This window comes from Typopeltis vanoorti, chromosome 19 (assembly GCF_054136105.1).
Source record: "Typopeltis vanoorti isolate ZY-2024b chromosome 19, IOZ_Tvanoo_1.0, whole genome shotgun sequence".
NCBI lineage: Eukaryota > Metazoa > Arthropoda > Arachnida > Uropygi > Thelyphonidae > Typopeltis > Typopeltis vanoorti.
The window spans coordinates 16,074,136-16,099,817 of NC_143567.1; the positions used below are offsets into that span (position 1 = coordinate 16,074,136).

Consider the following 25,682-nt stretch of genomic DNA (forward strand, 5'->3'; position numbering starts at 1 on the left):
AGAATATAATTTCTTGAATTTCTTGTCAAGTATAATATATATATATATATATATATTAGGGTTACCAAGTAATTTTATAAGCTTGGTTATTTAACTCCTAATCTCAAGTATGCAAACAATTAAGTTTGCGCCTGAAACACAGTTCAAGTCTGAAGATGGTACAATACCAGGGCAACTCATTGTAAAGGTGGGTAAAGCTCTGATCACTATTCTTAGTATTTTCCCATAATGTAAAGCACATCTCACTAAAAGATGTATATTGCAATGCATTATGGGTGGGGTCACTACCCAGACCGGTTTCAACCTTTTTTGAGGTCTCCTCAGTGAGTAGCTGGACCCTAAATACCTTATACAATATCCCCAAGTTAAAAAATGAATTACATCTATATCTCCTCCAGAGATTCTTATTAAAAATAAAAAACATCTTGCAGCAACTTCTATAGGTAAAGTTGATAAGGCTCTGTATTACTAAAACTTGGTATTTAGGGTCTAGCTACTCAAGTTATAAGTTAAAGAGGCCAATTAACTACCAATCTCACATGCCATCTGTTTGCTAACATTAACACTTCATCAACGAGTAAATGATTATAATGTTCATCCCATCCCCAATTTGAAATGTTTAAATAAAATGGATGACACTACTGAGCTGAACAAGATAATGTGAGGACAGCAGAAGATGATGCTGTGGGATGACTGAATCATAAAAATGCAGCATTCTTATTCACAGAAAAAAAAATAGCTGGTTTTACTAACCATTCATATCATAATTAGGTTTATGAGAATTATTTTAATAAGAACATGTCTGGAAGAACAAATTTCTTTGGTGTAGTAACTCAACAAGTACATTTCATATTCAACAATCATTACTGCTGTATTTATGCCATCATCAAGACTACATTAACTGTATTTCTATTGACAGCCTAACAATCAGTAAATTTTCCAAAAGAAGTCCACGATAAAATATGAGATGTATACATTGTCTTTTGAGGAAACTATTTTCAAGAAATTTACTTACAAATGTGACTTACGTTCACAATGTGGTGGTTGGGATGACCAGTGTCCATCACTCATACATACAATAACAGGTACTCCATAACGAAAATAACCAGGCTCACATTCAAACCTAATCACAGTGCCATAACTGCGTCCACCACCATTAAGCACAACTTGAGAAGCATGAGGTGTTTCAGGCAAAGAAGGACATGACGATGCTAAACAGACTGGTAATTTTTCCCATCGACCTTCTGAAGTACAGCGAATACTTTCAGTTGGAAGACCACTGGAAAATGCAAATCCAGCATAACATTGATAGACCGCTTGGCCTTGAAAGGTAACATTAACAGCAGCTACAGCAAATCCATTATCAATCTGTGGGACAGGTCCACAATACCGTTCTATAAAGAAATCAACAAATGAATATATTACATATATCCACATTATATATATATCCATATATCCACATAACATAAAATACTGCTTCTAAAAAGAAAAAAAAATTATCCTAACTGGTTTATAACATTTTCATAAAAATTAACAGTTGTTTAATGAAGTACGGTTAAAACAATGAATTCATTATAGAATACAAAAAAAATTATTCACTATTGTATCCATATTTGTAGTCAAGTAGACAGAATCTTTACTTTACTACTAATGTGATATTTAAATCCCAATGTGGCATGGATGTTTTTCAAGTCTTTCAGTGTGGAAGATTTGCCTTATTTGGTGTAAAACCATTTTATTCATGAAGACCCAATTAATTTTTTCAAAGCAGGGTTTCTGGTTAATCATCTAACACCTGGTCTGTCAACAGTATGAATGTACTAAACGTTCTCAACTTTTCAAGTGTGAAACTGTCATAAATATATATATCTGTGACATAAAAAGACTCTTGTCATGGACAAGATGACATCTTGTCCATGACCAAATGTGTTCCAAACTTTCTACAGTGACAGAATTTTTATTCTTGCATTGTTATAAACTAAATACAGTTTATCAACGCACAGCATGATACTGAATAGTGTTTCACTTTACTGCACCAGATATTCTGCATAGTTCTGTACTGTTGATAAATAATGCTCAGCTAATAAGAATAGAAGAACAAAAGAATGTGCAGAAAGGCTTTGAGAAAAACAACTAGAAACTGCTAGAAAAGATATACAGAATAAAACAAACAAGTGATTTTGAGGTTAAAAAAAAAAGATGTAAGGAAAATATAATGCCTGTCACTCTGTGCTTTCATATGGGTGTAGCCTTCAGTGAGATTGTGGAAAAGACATTTGAAAACATTACCGACATTCAATATTCTACATTTATGTGATGATCATTATACTTCTAGTAATAAGTATGTACAGACTATAAAGCATAGTAATTTTTCCAGAATGTTCCAAAATGTTTCACCATATGGATGTTATTTAAATTAAATTTTCATCTCACAGAATCTTAATATTTATAATCTTTATGTAAACCTGATTTACTTATATCAGTAGTCACATGACATGGTACATATATATATTTTATTTATTTATTTATTTTATTTATTTATTTATTTATTTTTTTTGCATCAGCTTCAAACATGAGAACTTGCAGGATCTATGACACAACAGTGCCATGTGTAAGCAAGTGGTTAGTTAGTAAGAAGAAAGGAATTAGTTGATAAGTTGCTTGAAGAGCTGAGAGTTATAATTATTGGGAAAAGCAGTATGAGAAAAACTACTACAAAGAGAGGTATATGGAATGAAAGAAGAAGAAGAAGATAAGTTGATTTGGAAAGTTTAGAGCCAAACTACACCAGTGTCCAAAACCAAAGGACGAACACTATTTCTGAAGAATCAGTTGTGGCAATTTGTATAACTGATGATTTTGAATAGAAAGTGAGTACACATTCAAAGTTTTGAATCATGTGCAAAGGAGGTCATGTGGTAGCACTCAATAGGATAAAAGACAAAAGGCTGTACTAAGCAAATTGTGTTTGAATGAAGCTCTTTTTTGTGAAGGAATAAAGTTGCAAACTTGGATATGTCCTGTAATACCTCAAGACATTACTAGATGATTTCACATAGGAAAGAATTATTGGAAAGCCTGAAGAAGGCCACAGAATTACTGAATTATTGCCAGAGAGAGAGAGAGAGAGAGAGAGAGAGAAGGCCACAGAATTACTGAATTATTGCCAGAGAGAGAGAGAGAGAGAGAGAGAGAGAGAGAGAAGGCCACAAAATTACTGAATTATTGCCAGAGAGAGAGAGAGAAGGCCGCATATTGCTGTATCCAGAAGCAGTTTATCATGGCTCGCTAAGACTTCTGTCACATCTTCAGCTGTCATATCGTCCAATACCACTTCTCACGTAAGCTGGGTAACGTCTTCAATAACATTCTCCTTTTGCTCTAATTCCTCAAAGTCGTGCATAAATGCTGGAAGAAGTTTTCATCATGCTCCTTTTAAACACTTTGCTGACACTTCATTCCAAGCTGCCTTGATGTTTTTAATGCCCTTCAAAATATCGAAGGGCATTAATTTTGCGATGTCGTGTTTGGACGCATGTAAACAACTTTGACATCCAATGGTGTTTCTACTTCAGCAAGGTTTTGAAGATGTCCAGGGGCATTATCCAAGAGAAGCAATGCCTTGGCTGGCAAATCATTTTCTTTACAAAAGCAAAGCACGGTAGGACAAAAATAATTTGTGTACCAATGTATAAAAACGTCTTGTGTAACACAAGCTTTCTTGTTCCATTTCTAATAGACTGGCAGCATGGCTTTTAGACTCTTGGAGGCACGTGGTGTCTGTGAATGGTACACCAACATTCGTTTAAGCTTCAAAGTTCTGGAGACATTTGTACCCAACAAAAGCGTAAATCTATCTTTTGCAGCTTTAAAACCTGGAGCAGAATGTTCTTCACAGGAAATGAAGTTGCATGATGTCAATTTTTTCCATAGAGTCCAGTCCCATAAACATTAAAAATGAGATCAGGAGGATAACTTCCTTGTTCTACACAGTCTTGAAATTCTTTAGGAAAAGCAGCTGCTGCTGCAACATCTGCGCTTGTCACCTCACCACATAATTTGACACTATGGCACTTACTTTGAGACTTAAATCTCATGAACCAACCTTTGCTTCTTAAAAATGTTTCTTTGCCTCCATCTGTGTTTTTAAGATCCTCAAAAATTGTTTTTGCTTTCTCAGTTATAACAACCTGCATCAGAGGGATGTTTTTCTGATTCAAGTCATCCACCCATAATGATAATAATTTTTCCATTTTTTCATGAAGTTTACCCCTGCTATAACTTGCATGTTTTGCATTTAGTACTGCCGTAGATTGTTGCACAGACTGTTTTATTCTATCTGCATATTTCATAATTGTAGTAACAGTCGATGGAGGTAAGTTCATACTTCTACAGACATTAGCATGTGTCTGCCCATCTTCCATTCTTCGAATCACCTCCATCTTCTTTTCAAATGTGATTAATTTCCGTGCCTTCTTAACACCAAGTTCTGCTAACTTTTTTGCACTTCTTTTATCAGACATGGTATGTAATTACGTACTTTATCAATTTAAATATGTATGTATATATGTAAAAAAAAATAATTAAATAGAACAATTAGGTAGATTCAACAGTAAAACTAGGTTTGATACATATACGTCATAGTAGCTCGGTAAACACTCAAACACTGTAGTGCCTGCAAGCGTCGTTTCTCAGTCAGACCACACTACAGTAAGAAAGCAAGCGCAGGCATCCGGCATTATCGTGAATTGCTGTAAATTGAACCATCGTAAACCGAGGACTGCCTGTATTTATTTATTTATTTTTATCTCATTGTAACACTGCTCATTTACACGTTTTGAGCATACCAGAAAATGTGCAGTGGCTGCATTGCATAGTTCAGAGATCCGTATTTAAGTTTTGTAGATGTGGAAAAGGCATATGAAAAGGTGCCAAGAGAGAAGCTATTCCAAATGCTACAGTTATATGGTGTTAATGGGGCATTATATCAAACAATACTTAGTCTTTATTTGAGTTGTAAGTCAGCAGTTAGAATTGAAGGAAGTACAAGAAGTTGGTTTAATGTTAAATCTGGTGTCAGACAAGGATATACAGTAATCCCTCGATTAATGCGCCCCCGATTAGTGCGTCGTTTTTTTTTTTTTTTTCGATACCCAAATTCGATTAGTGTGCCTCTAAAATTCGATTAGTGCACCTATATGCATCTTAAAAATAAATGTTACACATCTTAAAAATTTTCTACCTACACATTTTTATGGCTAACTATTTTAAAAAATCACTCACCAGAATGAAATTTAGTTACCGATTTGAAACATTCTACAAAGTTATTTTTAATGGTATACTACACTACTTCCATGTACACTATGTATACTATGTTCCAAATTTTTACTGCCAAACTTTATGTCGTCTGCTATAGTATGCCCATAGATTCAAAATCCTTCGACACTTCTGCGCATGTCACAAAAAGGAGAATCCATTCCAATAATAGGGGTAATCAATCTGTCTTCTGGGATGAGTTGTTTATTATTACATGTCGGAAAATTAACTTCTCTTTTATGATCATTGTAGTTTTTAAAGTGGTAACAATTACGCTTATATAACAGTTGGGAAAATTTATCTATAAAGGACATGATTTCGTGTGTTGGCGACCAATTCATACATCCTTCATTTCTTTCTCCCCTTCAATGATAACGTCCAAGAGTTAATTAAATCTCATTCTGAAAAATTGAGTGACTCCGACCTGCTAAATTTAGATGCACAGCGGGAAGATTCCGAAGAATATGAATAAAATTTAACCAATGATAGTCAGGCAAAAGAGATTTCACAGAAACAATTTGAAAATATTTTTCATACAATCGAAGTTTTTAAGCAGCAATGCTTAGAGGCTGACCCTGATGAAGAGAGAAGCAGTAAATTTAGCAGAAGAGTAGAAGAGGCAATAAGGCGTCGGTTGTATGAAAAAAAGAAACAAAATGCCCACCAAAAACTACGTTAGCTTAATTCTTTGTTAATAAGTAGAATAATAAATTTATATTCTGAATATGTTTCATTGTCTTTCAGCTTCATGGTTTTCCTTTAACTAGACCCTGAGACATACTTTAATTCTTTTATAAAAAAATTAAGGGTCAAAAAAGAAATCTGAGGAACGAATTATACATTTTCCCATAGGTTATTATATTCAATTAGTGCATTTTCAATGAATGTGCCTGTTTTAAAGAACGCATTAGGCGCACTAATCGAGGGATTGCTGTACAGTATCTCCCTCTGATATTCATTATCTATATGGATCACATTATGAAGGAGAGTGGTATTAAACCTGATATCAAAATTTCAGGTGTTAATCTCAGCTCTTTGCTTTATGCGGATGATGTTATACTTCTAAATAAATCCGCTACAAGTCTGCAAGATTCAATGACTAAATTGAATAACTGTTGTAATAGATATGGTATGAAGGTTAGCATTAAAAAACAAAGACAATGAAAATAGGCAGAAACATTGAAAATATCAACTGCATTGTGAATGGAGAACTTCTAGAACAAGTAAAACATTTCAGCTACTTAGGCACGATTTTTACTGAAGATGGTAAATTAAATATGGAAATAGACCACAGAATCAACAAAGCTGGTATGGTAGGAAGTCAACTGAATAAATTTATATGGAATAAGAGAGAAATTAGTCAAAACACTAAATTAGCTGTATACAAGACAGTGTTCAAACCAATTTTAACTTATGGATCTGAGAGCTGGGTCAGAAGTAAAACACTTGACCAAAGAATAGAGACCGCAGATATGAGAGTCCTGAGAAAGATTAGGGGCATGAACAGATGGCATCAATGGCAGTATCATATTAAAAGCGAGGATATTAGGAATGAACTTGATATTGTCAGCATCCAGCAATGCATTAGCAAAGCTAATCTCAGGTGGTATGGTCTCTTAAGCAGAATGGGAGAGGAAAGATTAACAAAACAAGTGTTCTCTGCCAGATTGGCAGGAAAAAGACCCAGATGAAGACCAAGATATTGGTGGATTGATACAGTAAAAAGTGCCTTAGAAGACAGAAATATAAGACCTACTAATATTGGAGTCTTGACATTTAACAGACTGATTTGGAGGAAAATTGTAGATAAGAAGTTAGTAATGATGTAAATTCTTCATGTAGTATATCATATCCTGCACACCCTTTGAGGGTATATATATCAGGAATTTGATGATGATGATGTTCTGGATGCATGTAGTGATTTAATAAAATTTTTAACAAGTCATATATGTGCATAGACACTGTAAATTAAGCATTTATTTACATCAGATATGTAAACAAAAAATGCTGAATAATTTTTAGCTAAACGAAACCCACCAACCAGTTTGGTCATCAATCTACCCCATTAAAAAATTTTTCCATGTAGGTAATAAGATTGCACATTTACTGAGAATTGTAGTATTAACTGTTGTAGCATTTTCACTTCACTTAGAACTTCATCTTTGTTTTTAACAACAGCAATGCAAGGTATGTTTAGCCTGCAACCTATGCATAATAAGTCTATTTAAATCATCCTACAAAATATTAACATCATGTTTTTTGACTATTGCTTTCCTAATTTTGCTTTATTGACAAACAATTGAATAGTGCTGCTCAGATTATTTCCTATATATTGTCAATGTACAAATTAAACAGTGGCCTAAGAACAGAGCACTGTGCACACCACTAGTTACAGGCCTTCTACTGGAATCGACTTCCACTGGAATTGACTATTGCTTTACCCAATTTTGCTTGAATCTACTCCTGAATAAAGTACTTCTGGTATCTCTCCATCAACCACTCGCTTCTCCATTTCACCAACATTATATCCATCCCTATGTGTTTAAATTTAATGATTAGAATTTCATGCAGTATTCCATAAGTCCAACAGTATTACTGTAAACCCACTACCTTTATCCAACTCAGCTGTCACTGTATTATAAAAGGTGAGTAAGTTACTGAGGAATGATCTACCCTTCACAAAACCACAATGCCTCTCATATAGTATCCATTCCTGTATTTTGCTCTTAACAAACTTCTCCAATACCTTGACCATGACTCCTGAGATGCACCTTAATCTTGACACGTGGGAAGCAGGATTTCATCACTCTCTCTCATCAAGCACATCTCATATAACAGACCCACCATACACAACTCCCTCCTTAATTTTTGTTTCTCTCTTAGTCAAGCATTTCTTTCTTTTCTCTCATGCTTCTTTCTTTCTGTTCTCAACTGAACCACTCACCAGAGTTTCTTCATTTACCCTAGCTCATGCTTCATTCTGTGTAGCACTCTGTACAACTGAGCTATTTCTCTCATTAGAGCCAACTCTATTCTTCACATATATCATTATTCTCTCTCTCAAGAGTGTCACTTTTACTATCTCTCTGTCTCTCTCTCAATAATGTCACTTTTACTCTCTCTCTCTCTCTCTTAACAGCATCACTTTTACTCTCTCTCTCTCAATAGTGTCACTTTTACACATACTCTCTCTCTCTCTCTCTCAATAATGTCACTTTTACTCTCTCTCTCTCTCTCTCTCTTAACAGCATCACTTTTACTCTCTCTCTCAATAGTGTCACTTTTACACACACTCTCTCTCTCTCTCTCAATAATGTCACTTTTATTCTCTCTCTCTCTCTCTCAATAGTGTCACTTTTACACACACACACTCTCTCAATAATGTCACTTTTACTCTCTCTCTCTCTCAATAGTGTCACTTTTATACTCTCTCTCTCAATTCTATCTCCTGCTACACCATCACACATTTTCATATGTATTCTCTGTTATGTCTGACAATTTGATTGTCACTTTTACTCTCTCTTTCTCTCAGTAACTTTTACTGTCTCTCTCTCTCTCTCAATCCTATCTCTTGCTACACCATCACAAACATTTTCACGCATATTTGATCCAAAAATTTCACAGATATTGCACTGAACGAAGTCCTTCTGGTTGTATTCCTTGAACAATAATGCAACAATGGTGTAGGCTTCTCCTCAGTCATAATCAATTCCAATTTTCCACTTCATGTCTAAACCAATCTGAATTAAAATTTCACTTTTTCTTTCTCCTTTTGCATACATCTCTTGCAACTAGGGATATTCATCTTAATTTGTTCTTAATTTTAACCATAGCAAAACAGTCTTGCCTTAACAAAGTTTGCAGGCTCTATAGTAATGCTCAGGCCAAGCTTGTATATCTGCAGCCATCTATCAGAAAATACATCTCAAACCACTAAAAAAAAGTTCAAAATGGTCAAAGACTGAAATGCAAAGTAAATCTCTTTTGTATCTGAATCATCTTTAAAAATATGGTAATTTTTATTTTATCATATCTAGCAGATTGATTTGTATCAAAGTCATAGACAATCTTGGCAAGCCTTATATGTTAAGAATATTATGACTAAAGATTTTCTGTATAAAGTCCAGTGCTGGAATATAAGAAATGGGAGTGACTTATAATATGAGTGACTTATAAAATTTAATAATGTGCTAACCATTAACCATGAGTTAATGGTTAGCACATTAATAAAGGATGGATATCTAGCAAATTTTGAAAAAGTCGCATGCAGGCACTCATTATTTCTTGGACTGTATTATTGAAAAGTTCACTTAAGTAACAGTTGTATAATATAATTAATTTTTATATGTTTAATTAATTACCAAAAGAAAAAACTAAAGCAAAACAACAATATATTTATTCACCCTGACATCCTGGGATATGCATCACACTCCATTGTCCTCCTTGTCTACATTCAGTTTCAATTTGATTTTCTCCACTACTAAATTCTTGACCTACAGGACATGAATAGACAACTTTGGCACCAAAAGTTGTCTCACGACTTGAAGCAAATGCTCCTTTTCCCACAGATAATCGAGGGCAATCTGTAACCAATATAAAACAATGAATGAAAAAATACTCCTACATACTCTATAAACAACTAATTTTTGTTAAGAAACAAAAAAGGAAACTATGTTAGGAAACCATAACTATAAAAATTATTATTACTGTAAGAAACAACACATATGAAGAAATTAAATATATTTTATATTGCTTATATTCCAATAGCTGTTTAGCATTCTCAGAGAAAGTTGCACTAACAAAAAAAGCCATTACATCAAACCAAGAAACAAAGATCATTTTGTGAGAGAGCTTTTATGAGAAATTCATGAGAAATCATTTTGACTGTGTGCAACGTGTGATGATACATGATACAAGGATCACCTCAGAAACATATTTTTCAGTTAATAATTAAGGGGATACAAATCCCTTGTTGTTTAACTGCCAGTAAGCAAAACTCTAAGATCGAGAACTACGAATCTATGAGTTTCATATATACCGAAAAACTATTGGCGAATCCAAGTGCAAATGACCACTTGGTAGTACAACACCAAGGCAACTCGAAGCAAAGGTGGAGCAAGATCCCTCACTATCCTTGATATTTTCTCATAATGTAAAAACACAGCCGCTAGGGGATGTAATACTGTAATTACATTATGAGGAGAGGTCACTACCCAGACCGGTTTTAAACTTTTTTTGAGGTCTCATCAGTGAGTAGGTAGACCTACTCACTGATGAGACCATAGAGGAAGATAACAAGGTTTAAGTGAAAAGAACTTACATACCTTTACTATGCGAATGCCATAAAGGTGTGTTTGTATATTATAAGATAAATTGAAAGCCAAATGGCTATTTTGGCTCACTACCTACTCACTGATGAGACCTCAAAAAAGGTTGAAACCGGTCTGGGTAGTGACCTTTCCTCGTAATGTAATTACAGTATTACATGCCCTAGGGGCTGTGTTTTTACATTATAAGAAAATATCAAGGATAGTGAGGGAGCTTGCTCCACCTTTTCTTCGAGTCACCTTGGTGTTATACTACCAAGTGATCATTTACACTTGGATTCGCCGATAGTTTTTCAGTATATATGAAACTCATAGATTCGTAGTTCTCAATCTTAGAGTTTTCTTACTGGCAGTTGAACAACAAGGGATTTGTATCCCCTTAATTATTATTAAGGATGCCAGAAAAATAGTCGTTTGGCTTTCAATATTTTTCAGTTATTTAGAAATTAAAAACTGGATGATCAAGAAGTAATTTTATTAAAAACGAATGAACTAATGAACTTTGGTGGAGAAGGGAAAAAAAGTTTTCTCACAAAAGAAACACTATGTAAACTGTAATGTGTATCAATGTATTTAACCAATCAATGAAAGACACATACGAGGGTGGTCTGAAAAGTTCTTGGCCTAACAATGAAAAAACGAATTTATAATTTCAAAATTATTTTTATTTTTCAACATAATCTCCCTTAAGACTAATACATTTATTCTAGGGATGCTCCAGCACCATTATCCCGTCCCTGTAGTGGTTCTCAGTAAGATCTGCAAAATACCCTTCTACAATCACCTCTTGATTCAAAGAAAAATGCTGACCAGTGAGGAAGAGTTTTAGTTTTGGGAATAGACAGAAGTCAGAGGGAGCCAAATCTGGGGAACAGGGTGGATGTTCCAACAATTCATAGTACATATCCCTTAATTTTCCCATTGCCAAAACACTTTTGTGAGCAGCTGCACTGTCCTGATGAAAAATAATTTTTTTCTTCTCATGAATTTTTTTGTCTAGTCTGGTTAAATGATCAGAATAATACTCCCCAGTTATTGTTTTACCCTTTTCAAGATAATTAATAAACAAAATGCCTTTAGAATCCCAAAACACCGATGTTATAACCTTTCCTGCTGATGGAATAGACTTTTTCTTCTTTTACACTGAACAACAGGCTTTTGTCCACTGTTTTGACTGATGTTTGGATTCTGGTGGGTAATGGTGAATCCAAGTCTCATCCATTGTAATAAATTGATGCACAAAATCAGTTTTATTCTTGTTAAAATGCTCCAAGCACTGTTCAGAGATTTTCATGCGAGTGCATTTTTGATCTGCTGTGAACAAGCAAGGCACCCTTCTTGCACAAAGCTTTTTCATTTGTAATTCTTCATGCAAAATATATCCTACACGTTCTTTTGAAATGCTTATAGTCTCAGCAATTTCACGCAATTTGACTCACTGATCATCCAATACCATATCGTGCACTTGATCAATGATTTCTGGTGTTGTTACACTTTTTGGACGTCCGTCACATGGATCATCTTCAAGGCTGGTATGGCCATGTTTAAACTCGGCAGCTCATTTCTTAATTGTCGAAAATGAAGAAGAAGAGTGCTCATAAACTTTTATGAACTTGAAATGAATTTCTTTTGCCATTAAATCTCCTTTTACAGAGAATTTTATAGCCACATGATACTCAATTTTATCCATTTCAAGGAATACAGACAACACTTTTGCTTCAGTCAGCTGTATAAAACAAACTACTTGATAGAATAACTTGCAAAATCACATGGATGCTTATGATAGATGTACCAACTTAGAAAAAAAAAATCTTGCCGATTGTGTTGCTATTTATGCTCGAGGCCGAGAAATCTTCGGCCCACCCTCGTATTTATGGAGCAAAATGATTCATTGGTATATTATGATGACTTCTCATCTCTGAGAACCAGTCTGGTTTATACTGGATTGACTTTGAAAGGTTCACACACTTTTGTGAAGCTCTTGATGATGAAGAACAGTGATGGAATAAAGACATATAATTCAATTACACATAAAGCAAGGCCTGCTAATCCAGACAGTAGTAGATTAAGGGTGCACAGCATGAAATTTTGTTTACTAGTTACAAAAATGGATATCCTATGTTTTTTTTTGTGTGTAAGTGCGTGCATGCATATACACAATTATGTGCAATATTTTTTGAATATATGGGAATGAAAATAGAAAGAATATTCTCAGTGAATTTTTTGAAAACCAAAAGACTAACACCATTCAAAGTGAAATCAAATGATTAATTCAGATTCCTTTGAAGTTGCACATAATGATGGTTCAACACAATGTTGGCTGCAATGACCTCTGGTTCTTCCCCTCTCACCATCTACTCATTTAATAATCCCCTCTGGATTAATTCTATAAAATCCTCTCACTAACTTAAATGTCTCTATCATATGACCACTCTTCCACCTGTCAACCAAACTCTGCAATCCACATTTCTTCAACCTCTCTCTCTCCACAGCCAGCATTCCAAAGTCCCAATTTGTCTTGGTCACTCATCTCTGAACTCTCTCCAATCTCCACATCACATTGATAACTAGGTGACCAGATCTGAGCACAATAGTCCAAGTGTGGTCTGACCAGTGCCTTATACAGTGGCATAACCACTTCCTTATTCCTACATGTTAGAATACTTCTTATGATAGCAGCACTACGATGTGCAGCCTTTGCAACACTAGCAATATGCCCTCTAAACTTCAGTCTACTGTCAACCATCACTCCCAAATTTCTAATCTCATCCACTTCCAGCAGTACGGCACCATCGATATAGTACACAATCTTATATTTCTGCACTCTAAAATACTTGCACTTATTGGTATTAAAACTACAACCCCACTCTTTTGTCCAACTAAAAAGCCTATTCAAATCTTCCTAAAGGGAATTAACATCAACAGTGCGCTTATAATTCTTCCTAACTTTGCATTATCAGCAAATAACAAGATTCCCAGTCAGTCCACGTGATATATCATTTACAAACAAGTTAAACTGCAGTGGGACCCAAGAACAGAATCCTGGGGGGGTACCACTCATTACCCTCCTTTTTTAAGATACTTTTCCATCATACACAACCTGCTGGTATCGTTCAGAGAGCCAATCTCTGATCCATCTGACCATATACTATCTATTCTCATTCTCTGCAGCTTGTACACCAACTTATCATATGGTAATCTATCAAACCCTTTTGCAGTCTAAGAATATCACTGTCACACTTGTCACATTATCATAAAATGCAAGTAAATTACTAAAACAGGACCTATCCTTTACAAATCCATGCTGACCATCATAAAGAATGCTATGTCCATCAACCAATCATGTATTGTATTCCTTACCAACCTCTCCAACACCTTGACCACAACCGCAGTTATACAGACTGGCCTATAGTTGGAGACTTCTGTCTTAGAATCATGCATGCAGAGTGGTACTATTTTGCCCTCTTTCCACTCCTTAGGAACCTTAGCCACTGCAAGACTTTCATTAAATAACCAGGTCAAGGGCATAACCAACTATGAGGCACATTCCTTAAGAATACATGGCGATATGTCATCCATTCCCACAGCCTTATTCACATCTAACCCAACCAACATCTGATACACCTCTGTCTCTTTCACTTCGAATTCTCCTAATACTTGCCTCTCTTCTATATATTCCACCGAATCATTTACACCAGTTTGATATACGCTGATAAAGTGCTTGTTCAATAATTCCACTATATCCTTTGCAGCTGTTAGTCTACTGCCATGACTATCCACATGTGTTAATCTGCTATAATTATTCTTCCTCTTGCTTGCCGTGTAGCAGAAAAATTCCCTTGAGTTAACCTTGGCCTGACCAGCCAATCGCCTCTCATACTGCACCTTTATTTGCTTTAGCATTGCTCATCGCCTTTCTAGCCTGCACTTTATACCCTTCATGGGTCTGATCACCACCAACTGCTTTATACCTCCTTCATAACATTTTCTTTTCCAGTACAGCATGGTTATTTTACCGTTCATCTGTTTTACTCCTACTCTATTTACTTCCTTAGCCCTTAGTATGCAGTCATACATTGCTTTTGTGGGTTTCCATGTATTGTCAACATCTTTTCTACTCAGCTCATCTACAAAGCTTCCTAGTATCACCTGCTTTATACTTCACATATATCCATTGTTGGCAGTGATCTTTTCTTGTTTCATCACTTCCCAAACAAGTACCTCATGATCACTCTCACCAACCGGCAGCAGTCAACTCTTCATTAATAACTACATCTTGTGAAGTTATCACCAAATCCAAAACATTAAAGTCTCTAGGTGCTTCAATTGCATGCTGCTTAAGATACTCATCTCTCAGAAATTCCACAAACTCACTCTCCTCGTTCCCACTATCTCCTCCTATCATCCTATCATTCTTTTCAACATGCCCTACTAATTTACCTAAACATTTCACAATCAGTATTCTCTGCATTCCCTGGCCTATAACAGGATCCTATCAGATATACTAACCTGTTTATTTCAACTTCGTACCACACGGATTCAAAATCTGTGCATGCACTATCAACTTCCACACTTTGTGGACACAATTCTTCTGCAATCATTAACAGCACTCCCCCCTTCCTCCTCCTTTTACGTTTCTATCTTTCTGGAAAATTATATATTCTTCTAGTTCTATTCCCAACATCACATCTTCCTCAGACCATTTTGCTTATTCCAATTATTTTTGGGCATACCATCTCAATCAATGCAACAAACTCAGCTCTCTCGTTTCGAATGCTCCTTACATTTGTGTATAAACATAACAATCACTGTGTGTTTGAGGTCATTCTACCAGCACCAACATTCTCTATTCTAGCTGCTATATCACGCCTCTCTCTCTGGTCTGACCACTCCTGTTTCCCTGATCCTGACTCTGATTTCCATTCCTACTGTCTTATCCTCACCTTTATGCATTCCATCATCTTGTACTGCTGCAAACCACATCTTCAACCTCATATCCATCTTCCTCCTGCTGTACAATCTGTTGATTTGTGATAACCTGCTTCACAGGTAGACTCTGATCATTTTGCTACATTAACTTCTTGACTCTGTGCCTTCTCAGAAAACAATAACCTTTCTAAATCCCCAACCCATTCAAGCTTTATACCATTCCAACTTCTCTTCAAATTCACTCCACAGATTTTCAAATTGAACCCCCTTTGCCTCACACAACTCAGCCATCTTACTATTCATTATCTGCTCTTCTTCTCAATTCACTGTTATCATATCTGGACAACGCATCTACGACTTTCCCAACAACACTATTCTTCTTTACCTGCTGCAACAACTTCCTCAAGTTTCTGTGAACATTCTTTTTCTCCCCAACAGTCATTTGTGCCCAAAACTACTACTAATTTTGACACCCAGTATTTCCTTTTCTGCAATGCATCGGTTATTTACTTCATTGTTCCACCAGGAAAGAATGTTTTGTGCACTTTATTAGTACCTCACACCTCTAATGATCGAGTCCCCGTACTCTGATATACGACTATCCTTTGATTCCTTCTTCATAATATTAACTTCCTCCTTCTCCTTATCATCAGCCAATCTCTCCTTTAAATGCTTAATATCATCTTCCACATGTTTCATTTCGCTTTTCATTTTCACAAATTTCTGCTGAAGCTCTTCTACTAAGGTCCCGACATTTGTTCCCATTTTTAATCGCTCTAATCTATCCAGATACTTTTCGTTTGGGTAAACGAGAAGAAGGAAAGCATACATTAATGCTTTCCTTCTTCTCGTTTACCCAAACAGTCCACAGATCTTCCATATTTTTCTGGTGCATACATATAGCAGTTTTCGCAATGCATCCACTGTGGAAAATCCAAAGCAGAGCCAGACTCTCATACAGAAGCCATCTGTGCCCCTGATGTAAGTTTCTTTATGGATGCCATCTTCCTCTTGCCATACAATCTGTTAATTTGTGCTATCCTGCTTCATAGATAGACTCTGATCATTTACTACATTAACTTCTTGACTCTGTGCCTTCTGCCTTCTCAGAAAACAATAGCCTTTCTAAATGCCCAACACCAAACCCATTCAAATGTAATCCATCAGTACAACAAACAAGTAGCAAAACACTATATAAACAAAAAATTTCAACAACACCACTGAAGGACATTTGTATCCAAACTGAAAAAAATACACAAAATTTGTGACAAAAAGCCACACTATACACTAACACTTTTTATAGCACAGCTCAAATCTGCCACTACATTAACTCGCGACACTAGCAATACGTGTGTTAGAATATTTCAATGACATCTTGATTAACAATGGATATAATGCCAAAGTAGTAAAATGGGTATTAGAAAATAAGTAATAAATGATGATCAAGAGTTATAACAGTAAAGATGCTCATTCTACCATATAGAGAAAACAGCACAGACAAAATGGCATACTTATTATTAAAAAAAACAGTGATATCAAAGTAAAATTTGCTCTTCTTAAGAAAAAAAAAAAAAAGTCATATTTATAAGTTTCCTGAGTTTTCTTATCCACCAATCAAAAAAACCTACAAAAATTTATTTCTTGTGTGTTATTTGTCATGTTAGTTAGGTCAGGAATCTGAAGTTTGTCCTGAAAAGCTTCAGAATTTGAAGGATTTCAGTTATTTTTATTTTTATAATAGCATCTCCTCATCTCCAAGAAAAAATCAGCAGCTACATCAGCTCTTCGTTGTCTCCAACCTCTTGTTTTTATTTCTTCTCTTTTTATCTAAAAACTTTCATAATGATTCATGTACATAATACATAATTAGTATGCAATGCTTTTTCAGGACTGCAAAAACAGATTTTTGTTCTCTGATAGACTTATGCCCAAAGAATGTTAATATACATGATCTTTGATGTTCAAGAATATATTGTGTGTGTGTGTGTGTGTGTGTGTGTGTGTGTGTGTGTGTGTGTGTGTGTGTGTGTGTGTGTGTGTGTGTGTGTGTGTGTGCACGCACGTATTAATGTAATTAAATCTGATTAACATTTACCAAGAACTTAGTCAAATCTAATAACGTATTGTCATGTGGTAAATAGTGTAGCCTTACATTACATAATTGATACTGATACTGGTTGAGAATGAAAGTGTATAATTTAATGAAAGACAATTTTCCTAAATACACTATGCCTTGCAATGATAATTCTCTCAAAGAATAGAATGAAGAGACATAAAAAATCTGGCTGAAAGATATATCACAAAACTGAGAAGTGCTACAGATACTTTTTGATTGAAAAAATTGATTTTAAAGAAAATGAGGTTTTGAAGCTGAAATTTAAAGATTACACTAAGAAAAAATAATTCTTTTGGCTTTATGATGGTTTCTCAGAGTTACTCAAATTAAAAGAATCATTCTTATTCAAGTTCTCTATGTCCAAAAATCTCTAGAGAATGTTTTATGCAACTGCATGGTTGTAAAGTTTGAAAAAAGGAAGTAACTATTCAGAGTTTTAACTGAGAGAGAAAGAATATTATACATCTATAGCACTCTTTGATTTGTCCACAGTAGACAGAGCAGTTGAAAAATAATCTAGAAAGTCATTGTCTTAGAGCTACTTGTGCTAATTTTTAATAAAAATAAAATGAAAACACAAGGAAAGGAGTGAATAATATTTATACAAATTCATATATTTCAACCTGAAAATAACAGGTCATTGTTGCTTGAGTAGTTCTACTTTATGGCCAACTTCCAAATTGAACTATAATTTTCAGATCAAATATATGGCCTTTGAATAAATAATATTCACTCTTTTCCATTTGTTTTAATGTTAGTTTTATGAAAACTAGAAAAATCACTATTTTACACTCCCAGTCAACCTGTTACCATTTCTCTTTCTGAAATTTAAACTAGTTTAAGAATGGACTAATTCAAGATCACCATCATGTTACTGATGTATAATAGCATTTTATATAGTTGCTCTTTTCGAATTTAGAGGAAATTATCTATTGAAAATGGAGAGAATATTCCTGAAATGTATGATATACATCTGGATTATGCAGATGACAGTTTTTATATAATCAAAAACTTTGATATACAAGCAAAATTTGGAACACTGTATAAGAGACACCTGAAAAAATTTGACTTTAAATAAACATGAATAAAACAAAAGTTCTTAAACTGAACAATAAATGACAGAAAGAAATTAAGCATGATCAACATATAGTAAAAGAACTTCCAAATGCTACATGATTGGGAACTAATGTGTATAGTGAAGTTGGATATAAAGCAAATATCAAGCAATATATCAAAATCATCCAAATATCATAACAAAACAAAAGTACAGATCAGAAACCATGGAAGTTGATAAAGAAATAGGAAGCCAAATATCAGTGGAAATATCTAAATATTATAAGAAAACAAAACTACAGATCTACAATTGTAATGTAAAGGTACTGTTATTGATGAAATGGAGGCATAAAAATTGATAAAAATGCAGGAAGTCAACTTAAAAAGTTTCAACAAAGTTTATCAAATATTTAAGATGTTTTGGCCACAACTTATAGCAAATGGTGAGTTATATGAACAGACAAAAAAGGGAATTACTGATAGAAATAGACTGGCAGTACTCAGAAAAGACAGAGAAAAAAAATTCCAGAGTAGCTTTGACATGGTTCCTAGAAAGAAAAAGGAAAGGAGTCCTAAATTAACTTTGCAAAGAATGACAGAAAAAGAGAGAAAGATGATTGGATGGGAGAGCTTGCTGATTTAGTTGCAAGACACAAAGATAACAGGAGGAGATGGATCTTTACATTTTTTGCACAGGACAAGGAGATGATAGGCAGGCATGTAGTACATAAGCAGTCTACTACTGGTTGATCATTCTTACTTTGAAATTGATAACTTTCAAGTAATTCAAGCCAAAAAACTTTCTTTTGATATAGAAAAAAGTTTTACAAACTTAATTATAGTATGCAAATTAATAATAATCCTTACCTGCACTGAAGCTTGCTTGCCAGCCTACATCACTATGCAATGGATTAGTGGCAAAAACTACATAGAGCTGCCCACTTCCTGAAGTCAGTGTAATAGTTGGTGGGGATAACCCACTGAAACCCAAGCCAGGATGTAAAGGTGTATCCATCTCCTGACCTAATCCTTCAAATACCTATAATGAAAAACTTTAATAGACATTCCTTGTTTGTGTGTTTTTATTTTTGCCATAGTTAAAAAAAAAAAAAAAATCAACAGTTAATAAATAATACCAAAAAGGAGTTAAATGGAAAGTAGTGATGTAAAACAGGAACTAGAAAAAAAGGAAACATTGTGGAAGAATATAAAGAAAAAGGTGATGCATGAGAGAAAATTATCTAAGCAGGCCAAAATAAATCCAAAAGAGTTTTTTCACTATATTATTATTATCACATCACACCTCCAGGGAGTCCAAAGACGCATCGAGGGAGGGCATCTACTCTACAACTCTTCGTCTCATTACTCCACCAACTTTCTTCATCTAACACCAACGCCATCTACCACCACTACACAGACAATCACAAACATCCATGCTCACAGCGGGATTCGAACCCACAGCCTTTTGGCTGGAGAGCGGATACGCTGACCACTCAGCCAACCAGGATGGCAAATAAAAGAAAGAATGATATTGAATGATAGCATTAATCAGTAGAAAGATGCTGAAAGTTTATTTTTCACTTGGTTAGACCATAATAAATTTAGTTTAATCCTTTATCCAAGTGTGAGCAAACAAAGTTTGTGCCTGAAAGTATCTTCAGGACTGGGGTAAGGTGGTACAACACCGGGCAACTCGTTGTAAAGGTGGAGCAAGCTAACATCACTCCTATCTCAGTATCTCCCATAATGCAAAACACATCTCCTTGCGTTATTATAGTCTAACCAAGTGAAAAATAAACTTTCAACATCTTTCTCTAAATCCAGAGTAATTTATTAAAAAGGTGGTACACCGTTTGGCAACTCCTATAGGTAGGAATGACCTTGCTAATGCTTCTGCCTGGTATCTCCACTTGGGCCTGGCTCCCACTGAAGAGACCTCAATAAAGGTTGAAACTAGTCTGGGTAGTGGCCCTTCCCTTAACACATAACATTAGACATATCCGCAAGGAGATGTGTTTTGCATTATGGAAGATACTGAGATAGGAGTGATGTTAGCTTGCTCCACCTTTGCAACGAGTTGCCCGGTGTTGTACCACCTTACCCCAGTCCTGAAGATACTTTCAGGTGCAAACTTTGTTTGCTCACACTTGGATAAAGGAGTAAACTAAATTTATTATACATTAATCAGTAGTCTGATGATAGCGAAATGACAAAAGAAGCAGAAAATCGGTTATGAAGTGATCACTGCATGTACCATCCAGGATTTAAAGTTGCTGATTTGACAGAGACTGGTGTGAGAATTAAAGCAGACAAAATGGAGGTACTCATCATATTGAAAATATCAATGTGAGTAAAGCAGTGAGACTGGATGCCCTGTCAGCCCATTAGCAAGGATAACGGGCAAGATAATTGGCAGTGCCTCTGACAAAGCAATTTGACCTAAGGATAAGCTATGGTAAGGTTCCAAGGAAGTGGAAAGAGGGCAAGAAAGTTCCATCCATTACATAAAGGCATAAAGGTGGCTCCAAGTAGAAGTAGCAAATTACAGATGAATTAATATCTCTGAAGATGATGATTAAAGTACTGGAAAAGTCAGTTACAGGTAAAATTCAGCAATGGGTGATAGGAATATGATACTCTATGTTCAGCAGCACTGATTTGTAAAAGATAAATTAAAGATGCCAAGAAAGTATGTTGTTGGTTTAATCCTTGATCCAAGCGTAAGCAAACAATGTTTGCATGTGAAGTATCTTCACATGACTGGGTCTGCTTGTATATACAGGCTAATGACTTCACATCAAGTGCCTTAGTATCCTATAATGCAAAGCACGCATGCATGCACACTTTCATATGTGTATAATGCAATGCATCATGGGAAGGGCCACTACCCAGACTGGTTTCAACCTTTATTGAGGTATGATTAAGTACAGGGATACCTCTCCAAAAACTCTGAGTGATCTACAGGATCACTTTAAATCTCACTGAGTTACCCTAAAGGATCACTACTAAACTCATCACTCCTGACTTGAATCATTCCAGAACAGGAAATTCAGCAGCGGTTCAACCAGTGACAGGAAAAAAACCAGCCACCAAGTAGTCTCACTACTGCCCCCATTAAGTAAGCAAACCTAATGCCTAGCATTAATAAATGTCATCAGAAGGTTGATTTAATCTTTTATCTAAGTGTAAGCAAACAATGTTGCGTTAAGCTTCTTCATGACTGGGCTACTTGTATATAGAGACTAATGACTTCACATCAATTGCCTTAGCATCACATAATGCAAAGCACACGTACCCTTTCAGATGTGTATAATGCTATGCATTATGGGAAGGACCAGCAGCCAGACTGGTTTCAATCAGTATCATCGTGAAGATACTTCACATGCAAACTTTGTTTGCTTACACTTGAACAAAGGATTAAACCAAGAATATAATTCCTTGGCATCTTTAATTCATAGTATAACCAAAGGAAAAATGTTCAACATCTATCTTTAATCTAGAGTATTTTAATAATAAAGTGTGACACCTTTTGATTACCTGGATATGAATAATATAGGATTTCTGCATTACTTCATCCTTGGTATCTTCAATTTATACCAAGTGAAAAAAAGTTTCGACATCTATTTGTAAAAGGAAAATCCTACCCTTATTAATTTATTCACACTATAACAGTGAGAGTAGAAGTGGATAAAGAAAATGGTTACACCATGATACTGGACACTGCAAAGGCATTTGATAAAGGTGATGCAGTTATTCTGCAGGATGATTTAAATAAATTGCCATTGTGTGCAAAGGATAACGAATACGAATTTAATGTTGCAAATTGTAAGGTTATGCACTTCAGCACGTAGATTACAGACTCCGTATCACACTGATTGCAGGAAATGGATAAAACTATGGAATGTTGAAGAACACACTAACAAGTAAAAGATAGGGAGGTTATTATTCTTCTAATTTATAAAACTATGATGACTTGGCCATACCCTGACTACTGGGCACAGATTGGTCACCTGGGGTTTTTTAAGGGTTTGGGAAGTGCACAGGATTCAGAGACAAGTGACCAAGCTGGTGATGGATCTGTGAAATGCTCCCTATGAGGATTTGAAAGTTTGAAAGTGTGGGCTGCAGTGTTTAGTTGATAGGTGGAAAAGAGGGGACATGATAAAAACTTATGTTATTAAAGGAGTTCTATAAGATTTACACAAAAGAAATTTATCAATACATGATGAATAGAGAGAAAGAGAGAGAGAGAGAGAAAAAACTAGCATTCACTGGAAGTTGGGTAAGAATGTGATAAGTAATGGTATGTAGATTTTTTGTGTGTAGAGTGGTGAATGATTGGAATGCATTGCAAGAAGTAGCCATTGGGTGAATATTTAGTGGGGTCTCCGTGATGAGTTCCTGACTCTATAGAGATACCCATATATACTGGTGCCCAAAAGCTAAGCATGAACTATATTTTTTTCTATATATGAAAAAATTTTCATGATTACAGCCAAATGTGGACATAAATTTAATGCCAGCATACTAATAAATTATATTACACAAAACATTTGTTAAAACTTTGTACAAATTAAATCTTTTTGGTAAAAGTTACAAATTTCCTAAGGATATAGTTAGGGAATTAATGTATACTGATTACAGAAAACTTTCAGTATGGAATATGTCCACCCAAATTGTGATGCAGCTCTCACAACATTGTACCATGCCTAGCACCAAGTAATTCAGGAATTCTTGAAGAAATCTGGCCCACTTCTCCTCCTTCAGAGCAAGGATAAGGCATTGTTTATTTTCTGAGGGGAATTTTGAGCAGCAATGCATCTTCCCCTTGCATCTCAAATGTGTTCTATGGAGTTGAGATATGGGGAGCATGTTGGCCACTCAATTTGATTAATATCCTCAGTCTCCAGAAGTATCTCCACTGCTTGAGTAAGATGTGGTGTGGCACTGTCATCCATAAAAATGAATTCTTCACCTACAGCTCCATGGAACAATTGAATATGACTTTGAAGAACTTCATTGTAATAGTATTCACCAACCTTGGTTTCTTTTTTCCAACACTTGTAGTTCACTGCATCCATTAAGCATAAAGCCTCCCCACACCATGACCCCCCAGCATGGTGTGGGGAGACGTTATGCTTAATGGATGCACCACTATATCTATTCCTTCCAAGAAGATTCTCACAATGGTAAGCAGTATCACTTTCATGCCAGATCAAGTGTCATCTAGAATTGAAGACTAAAATGAGTCTCATCTGTAAAGAGAACATTAGCCCATTGGTATCTTGTACAATTTTTATGGATACAACACTACTGAAAAGGTACTCTCTAGGATAAGGTGTGGATAAAGAGATGCAGATTATAGGCCTACTTATTGCAGACGTCTTGCCACAGTTTGTTAAGATATCTGTGCTTGCATGTGCCACAAGCTGATTCATCGGAATTTACGATTGTAATCTTCGGAAATAGTGTTCATCCTTAGATTTTGGACACCGGTGTTTACATGCTGACTGCATTTCTCCTGGATATTTTCTAAACTACCAATTTCATTTAACAATTTTTTAAAGTAATTACTCCATATAACCAGGCTATTATGTCTTCAGTTTTTATGCCATCAGTAGCATATGTGACTGCTTTTAAAGTATCTTGAAAATGCAGAAAGTACTTGACTAGTTTAGTTTTTAATCAGTTTAGCATTAAGAAAGGCTGCTTAAACTCATTTGTTACTTAATGTCACTGAAACTGAAAAAAATAATAACAGACCTGCAAAAACCAATTTTTTTTCAATAATATAGAAAAATTACAAGGGAATTGAAGGGCATAATGCCTCCCCACACCATAACCCCAGCACCACCATATCTATTCCTTTCAAGAACATTCTCGCAATAGTAAGCAGTTCCACTTTCAAACCAGATCAAGTGTCATCAAGTGATGGAATTAAAAAGGAAAAATGCATAATTTAAAATAAATTAAAAAGAAAAAATGAGATTAAATAAAAGGAAGGCAGAGTGCTATTTATTAAGAAAGAGTTAAGTCCATTCAAGTAGAGATGCAAGAGAAAAATAATAGCAGTGGTTTATTCAAGGTTTCAAGTTTTAAGGTCAATGCTGCTTGGTGATATTCAAGAAATGTCTTGTAAAAGCAATGTTTAAATATATTCCAAAGGTCAGAAGGTGTGAGATAGAGAAGAATAGAAAAAAATACTTTGTTAGATGTTGCTATAGACCTGATAATGTGAAGAGTAGTGACCAGGAAATGTATAAGCATATCAGCCAAGCAAATGAGAAAAGGGTAATAATTATGGGTGATTTTAATTATGGCAATATAGACTGGGATGAAGAGATACCAACCAAAAATAATGGAAATGAATTTCTCAAGTTTTTGGGGGATAAAGGGCATATCATCAGAGGATACCATTATAAATAATGTGTTGAATCTCCCTCCAGTTGGTGTGAATGGCCATGAAATAATTACCTGGGTGGTTTCCAACCATGTGAGGACTTCCTGTGAGTAAAGGGTACATGTGGTACTATAAGACTGGTGATTACGAGAAGCTCAGGAGACAGCTTGCTGCTGTAGCATGGAATGAGGAGTTGAGTGGAAATAAGATCAATGCTGCTTGGGTGATATTCAAGAAATGTCTTGTAGTAGCAATGTTTAATATATTCCAAGAGTCAGAAGGATAAATAAAAATGGATGAATGAAGAGATTAAGCATGAAATATAGAGAAAGAAAGCAGTATGAGGAAACATAAGATAAGTGGCAATAATCAATTTCATGAGGATTAAAAGAACAGGCAAGGAAAGTGACTCAGTAAGAGTAGCAGACAACTAATGAAGCCACAAAAAAAAAAAGAAAAAAAAACGAGTTCTTTCAATATGTAGTCAGCAAAAAAAAAAGAATGATTATTGTAGGATGGTACTGATTGGAGAAAATAGTAT

At 35.2% G+C, this 25,682-nt stretch overlaps 1 protein-coding gene across 1 annotated transcript in view; it reads right to left on the bottom strand.

Moving 5' to 3' along the window:
* The window catches only part of LOC150095877 (uncharacterized), a 710,412-nt gene that overhangs the window by 592,244 nt on the left and 92,486 nt on the right, over nt 1–25,682 (bottom strand). Inside the window, exons 10-12 of the mRNA XM_090409554.1 lie at nt 19,609–19,780; nt 9,720–9,899; nt 1,029–1,394 (exon numbers count right to left, since the gene is read on the bottom strand). Coding sequence (XP_090265680.1) covers nt 1,029–1,394; nt 9,720–9,899; nt 19,609–19,780 — 718 coding nt within the window. The remainder of the gene's footprint in view (nt 1–1,028; nt 1,395–9,719; nt 9,900–19,608; nt 19,781–25,682) is intronic.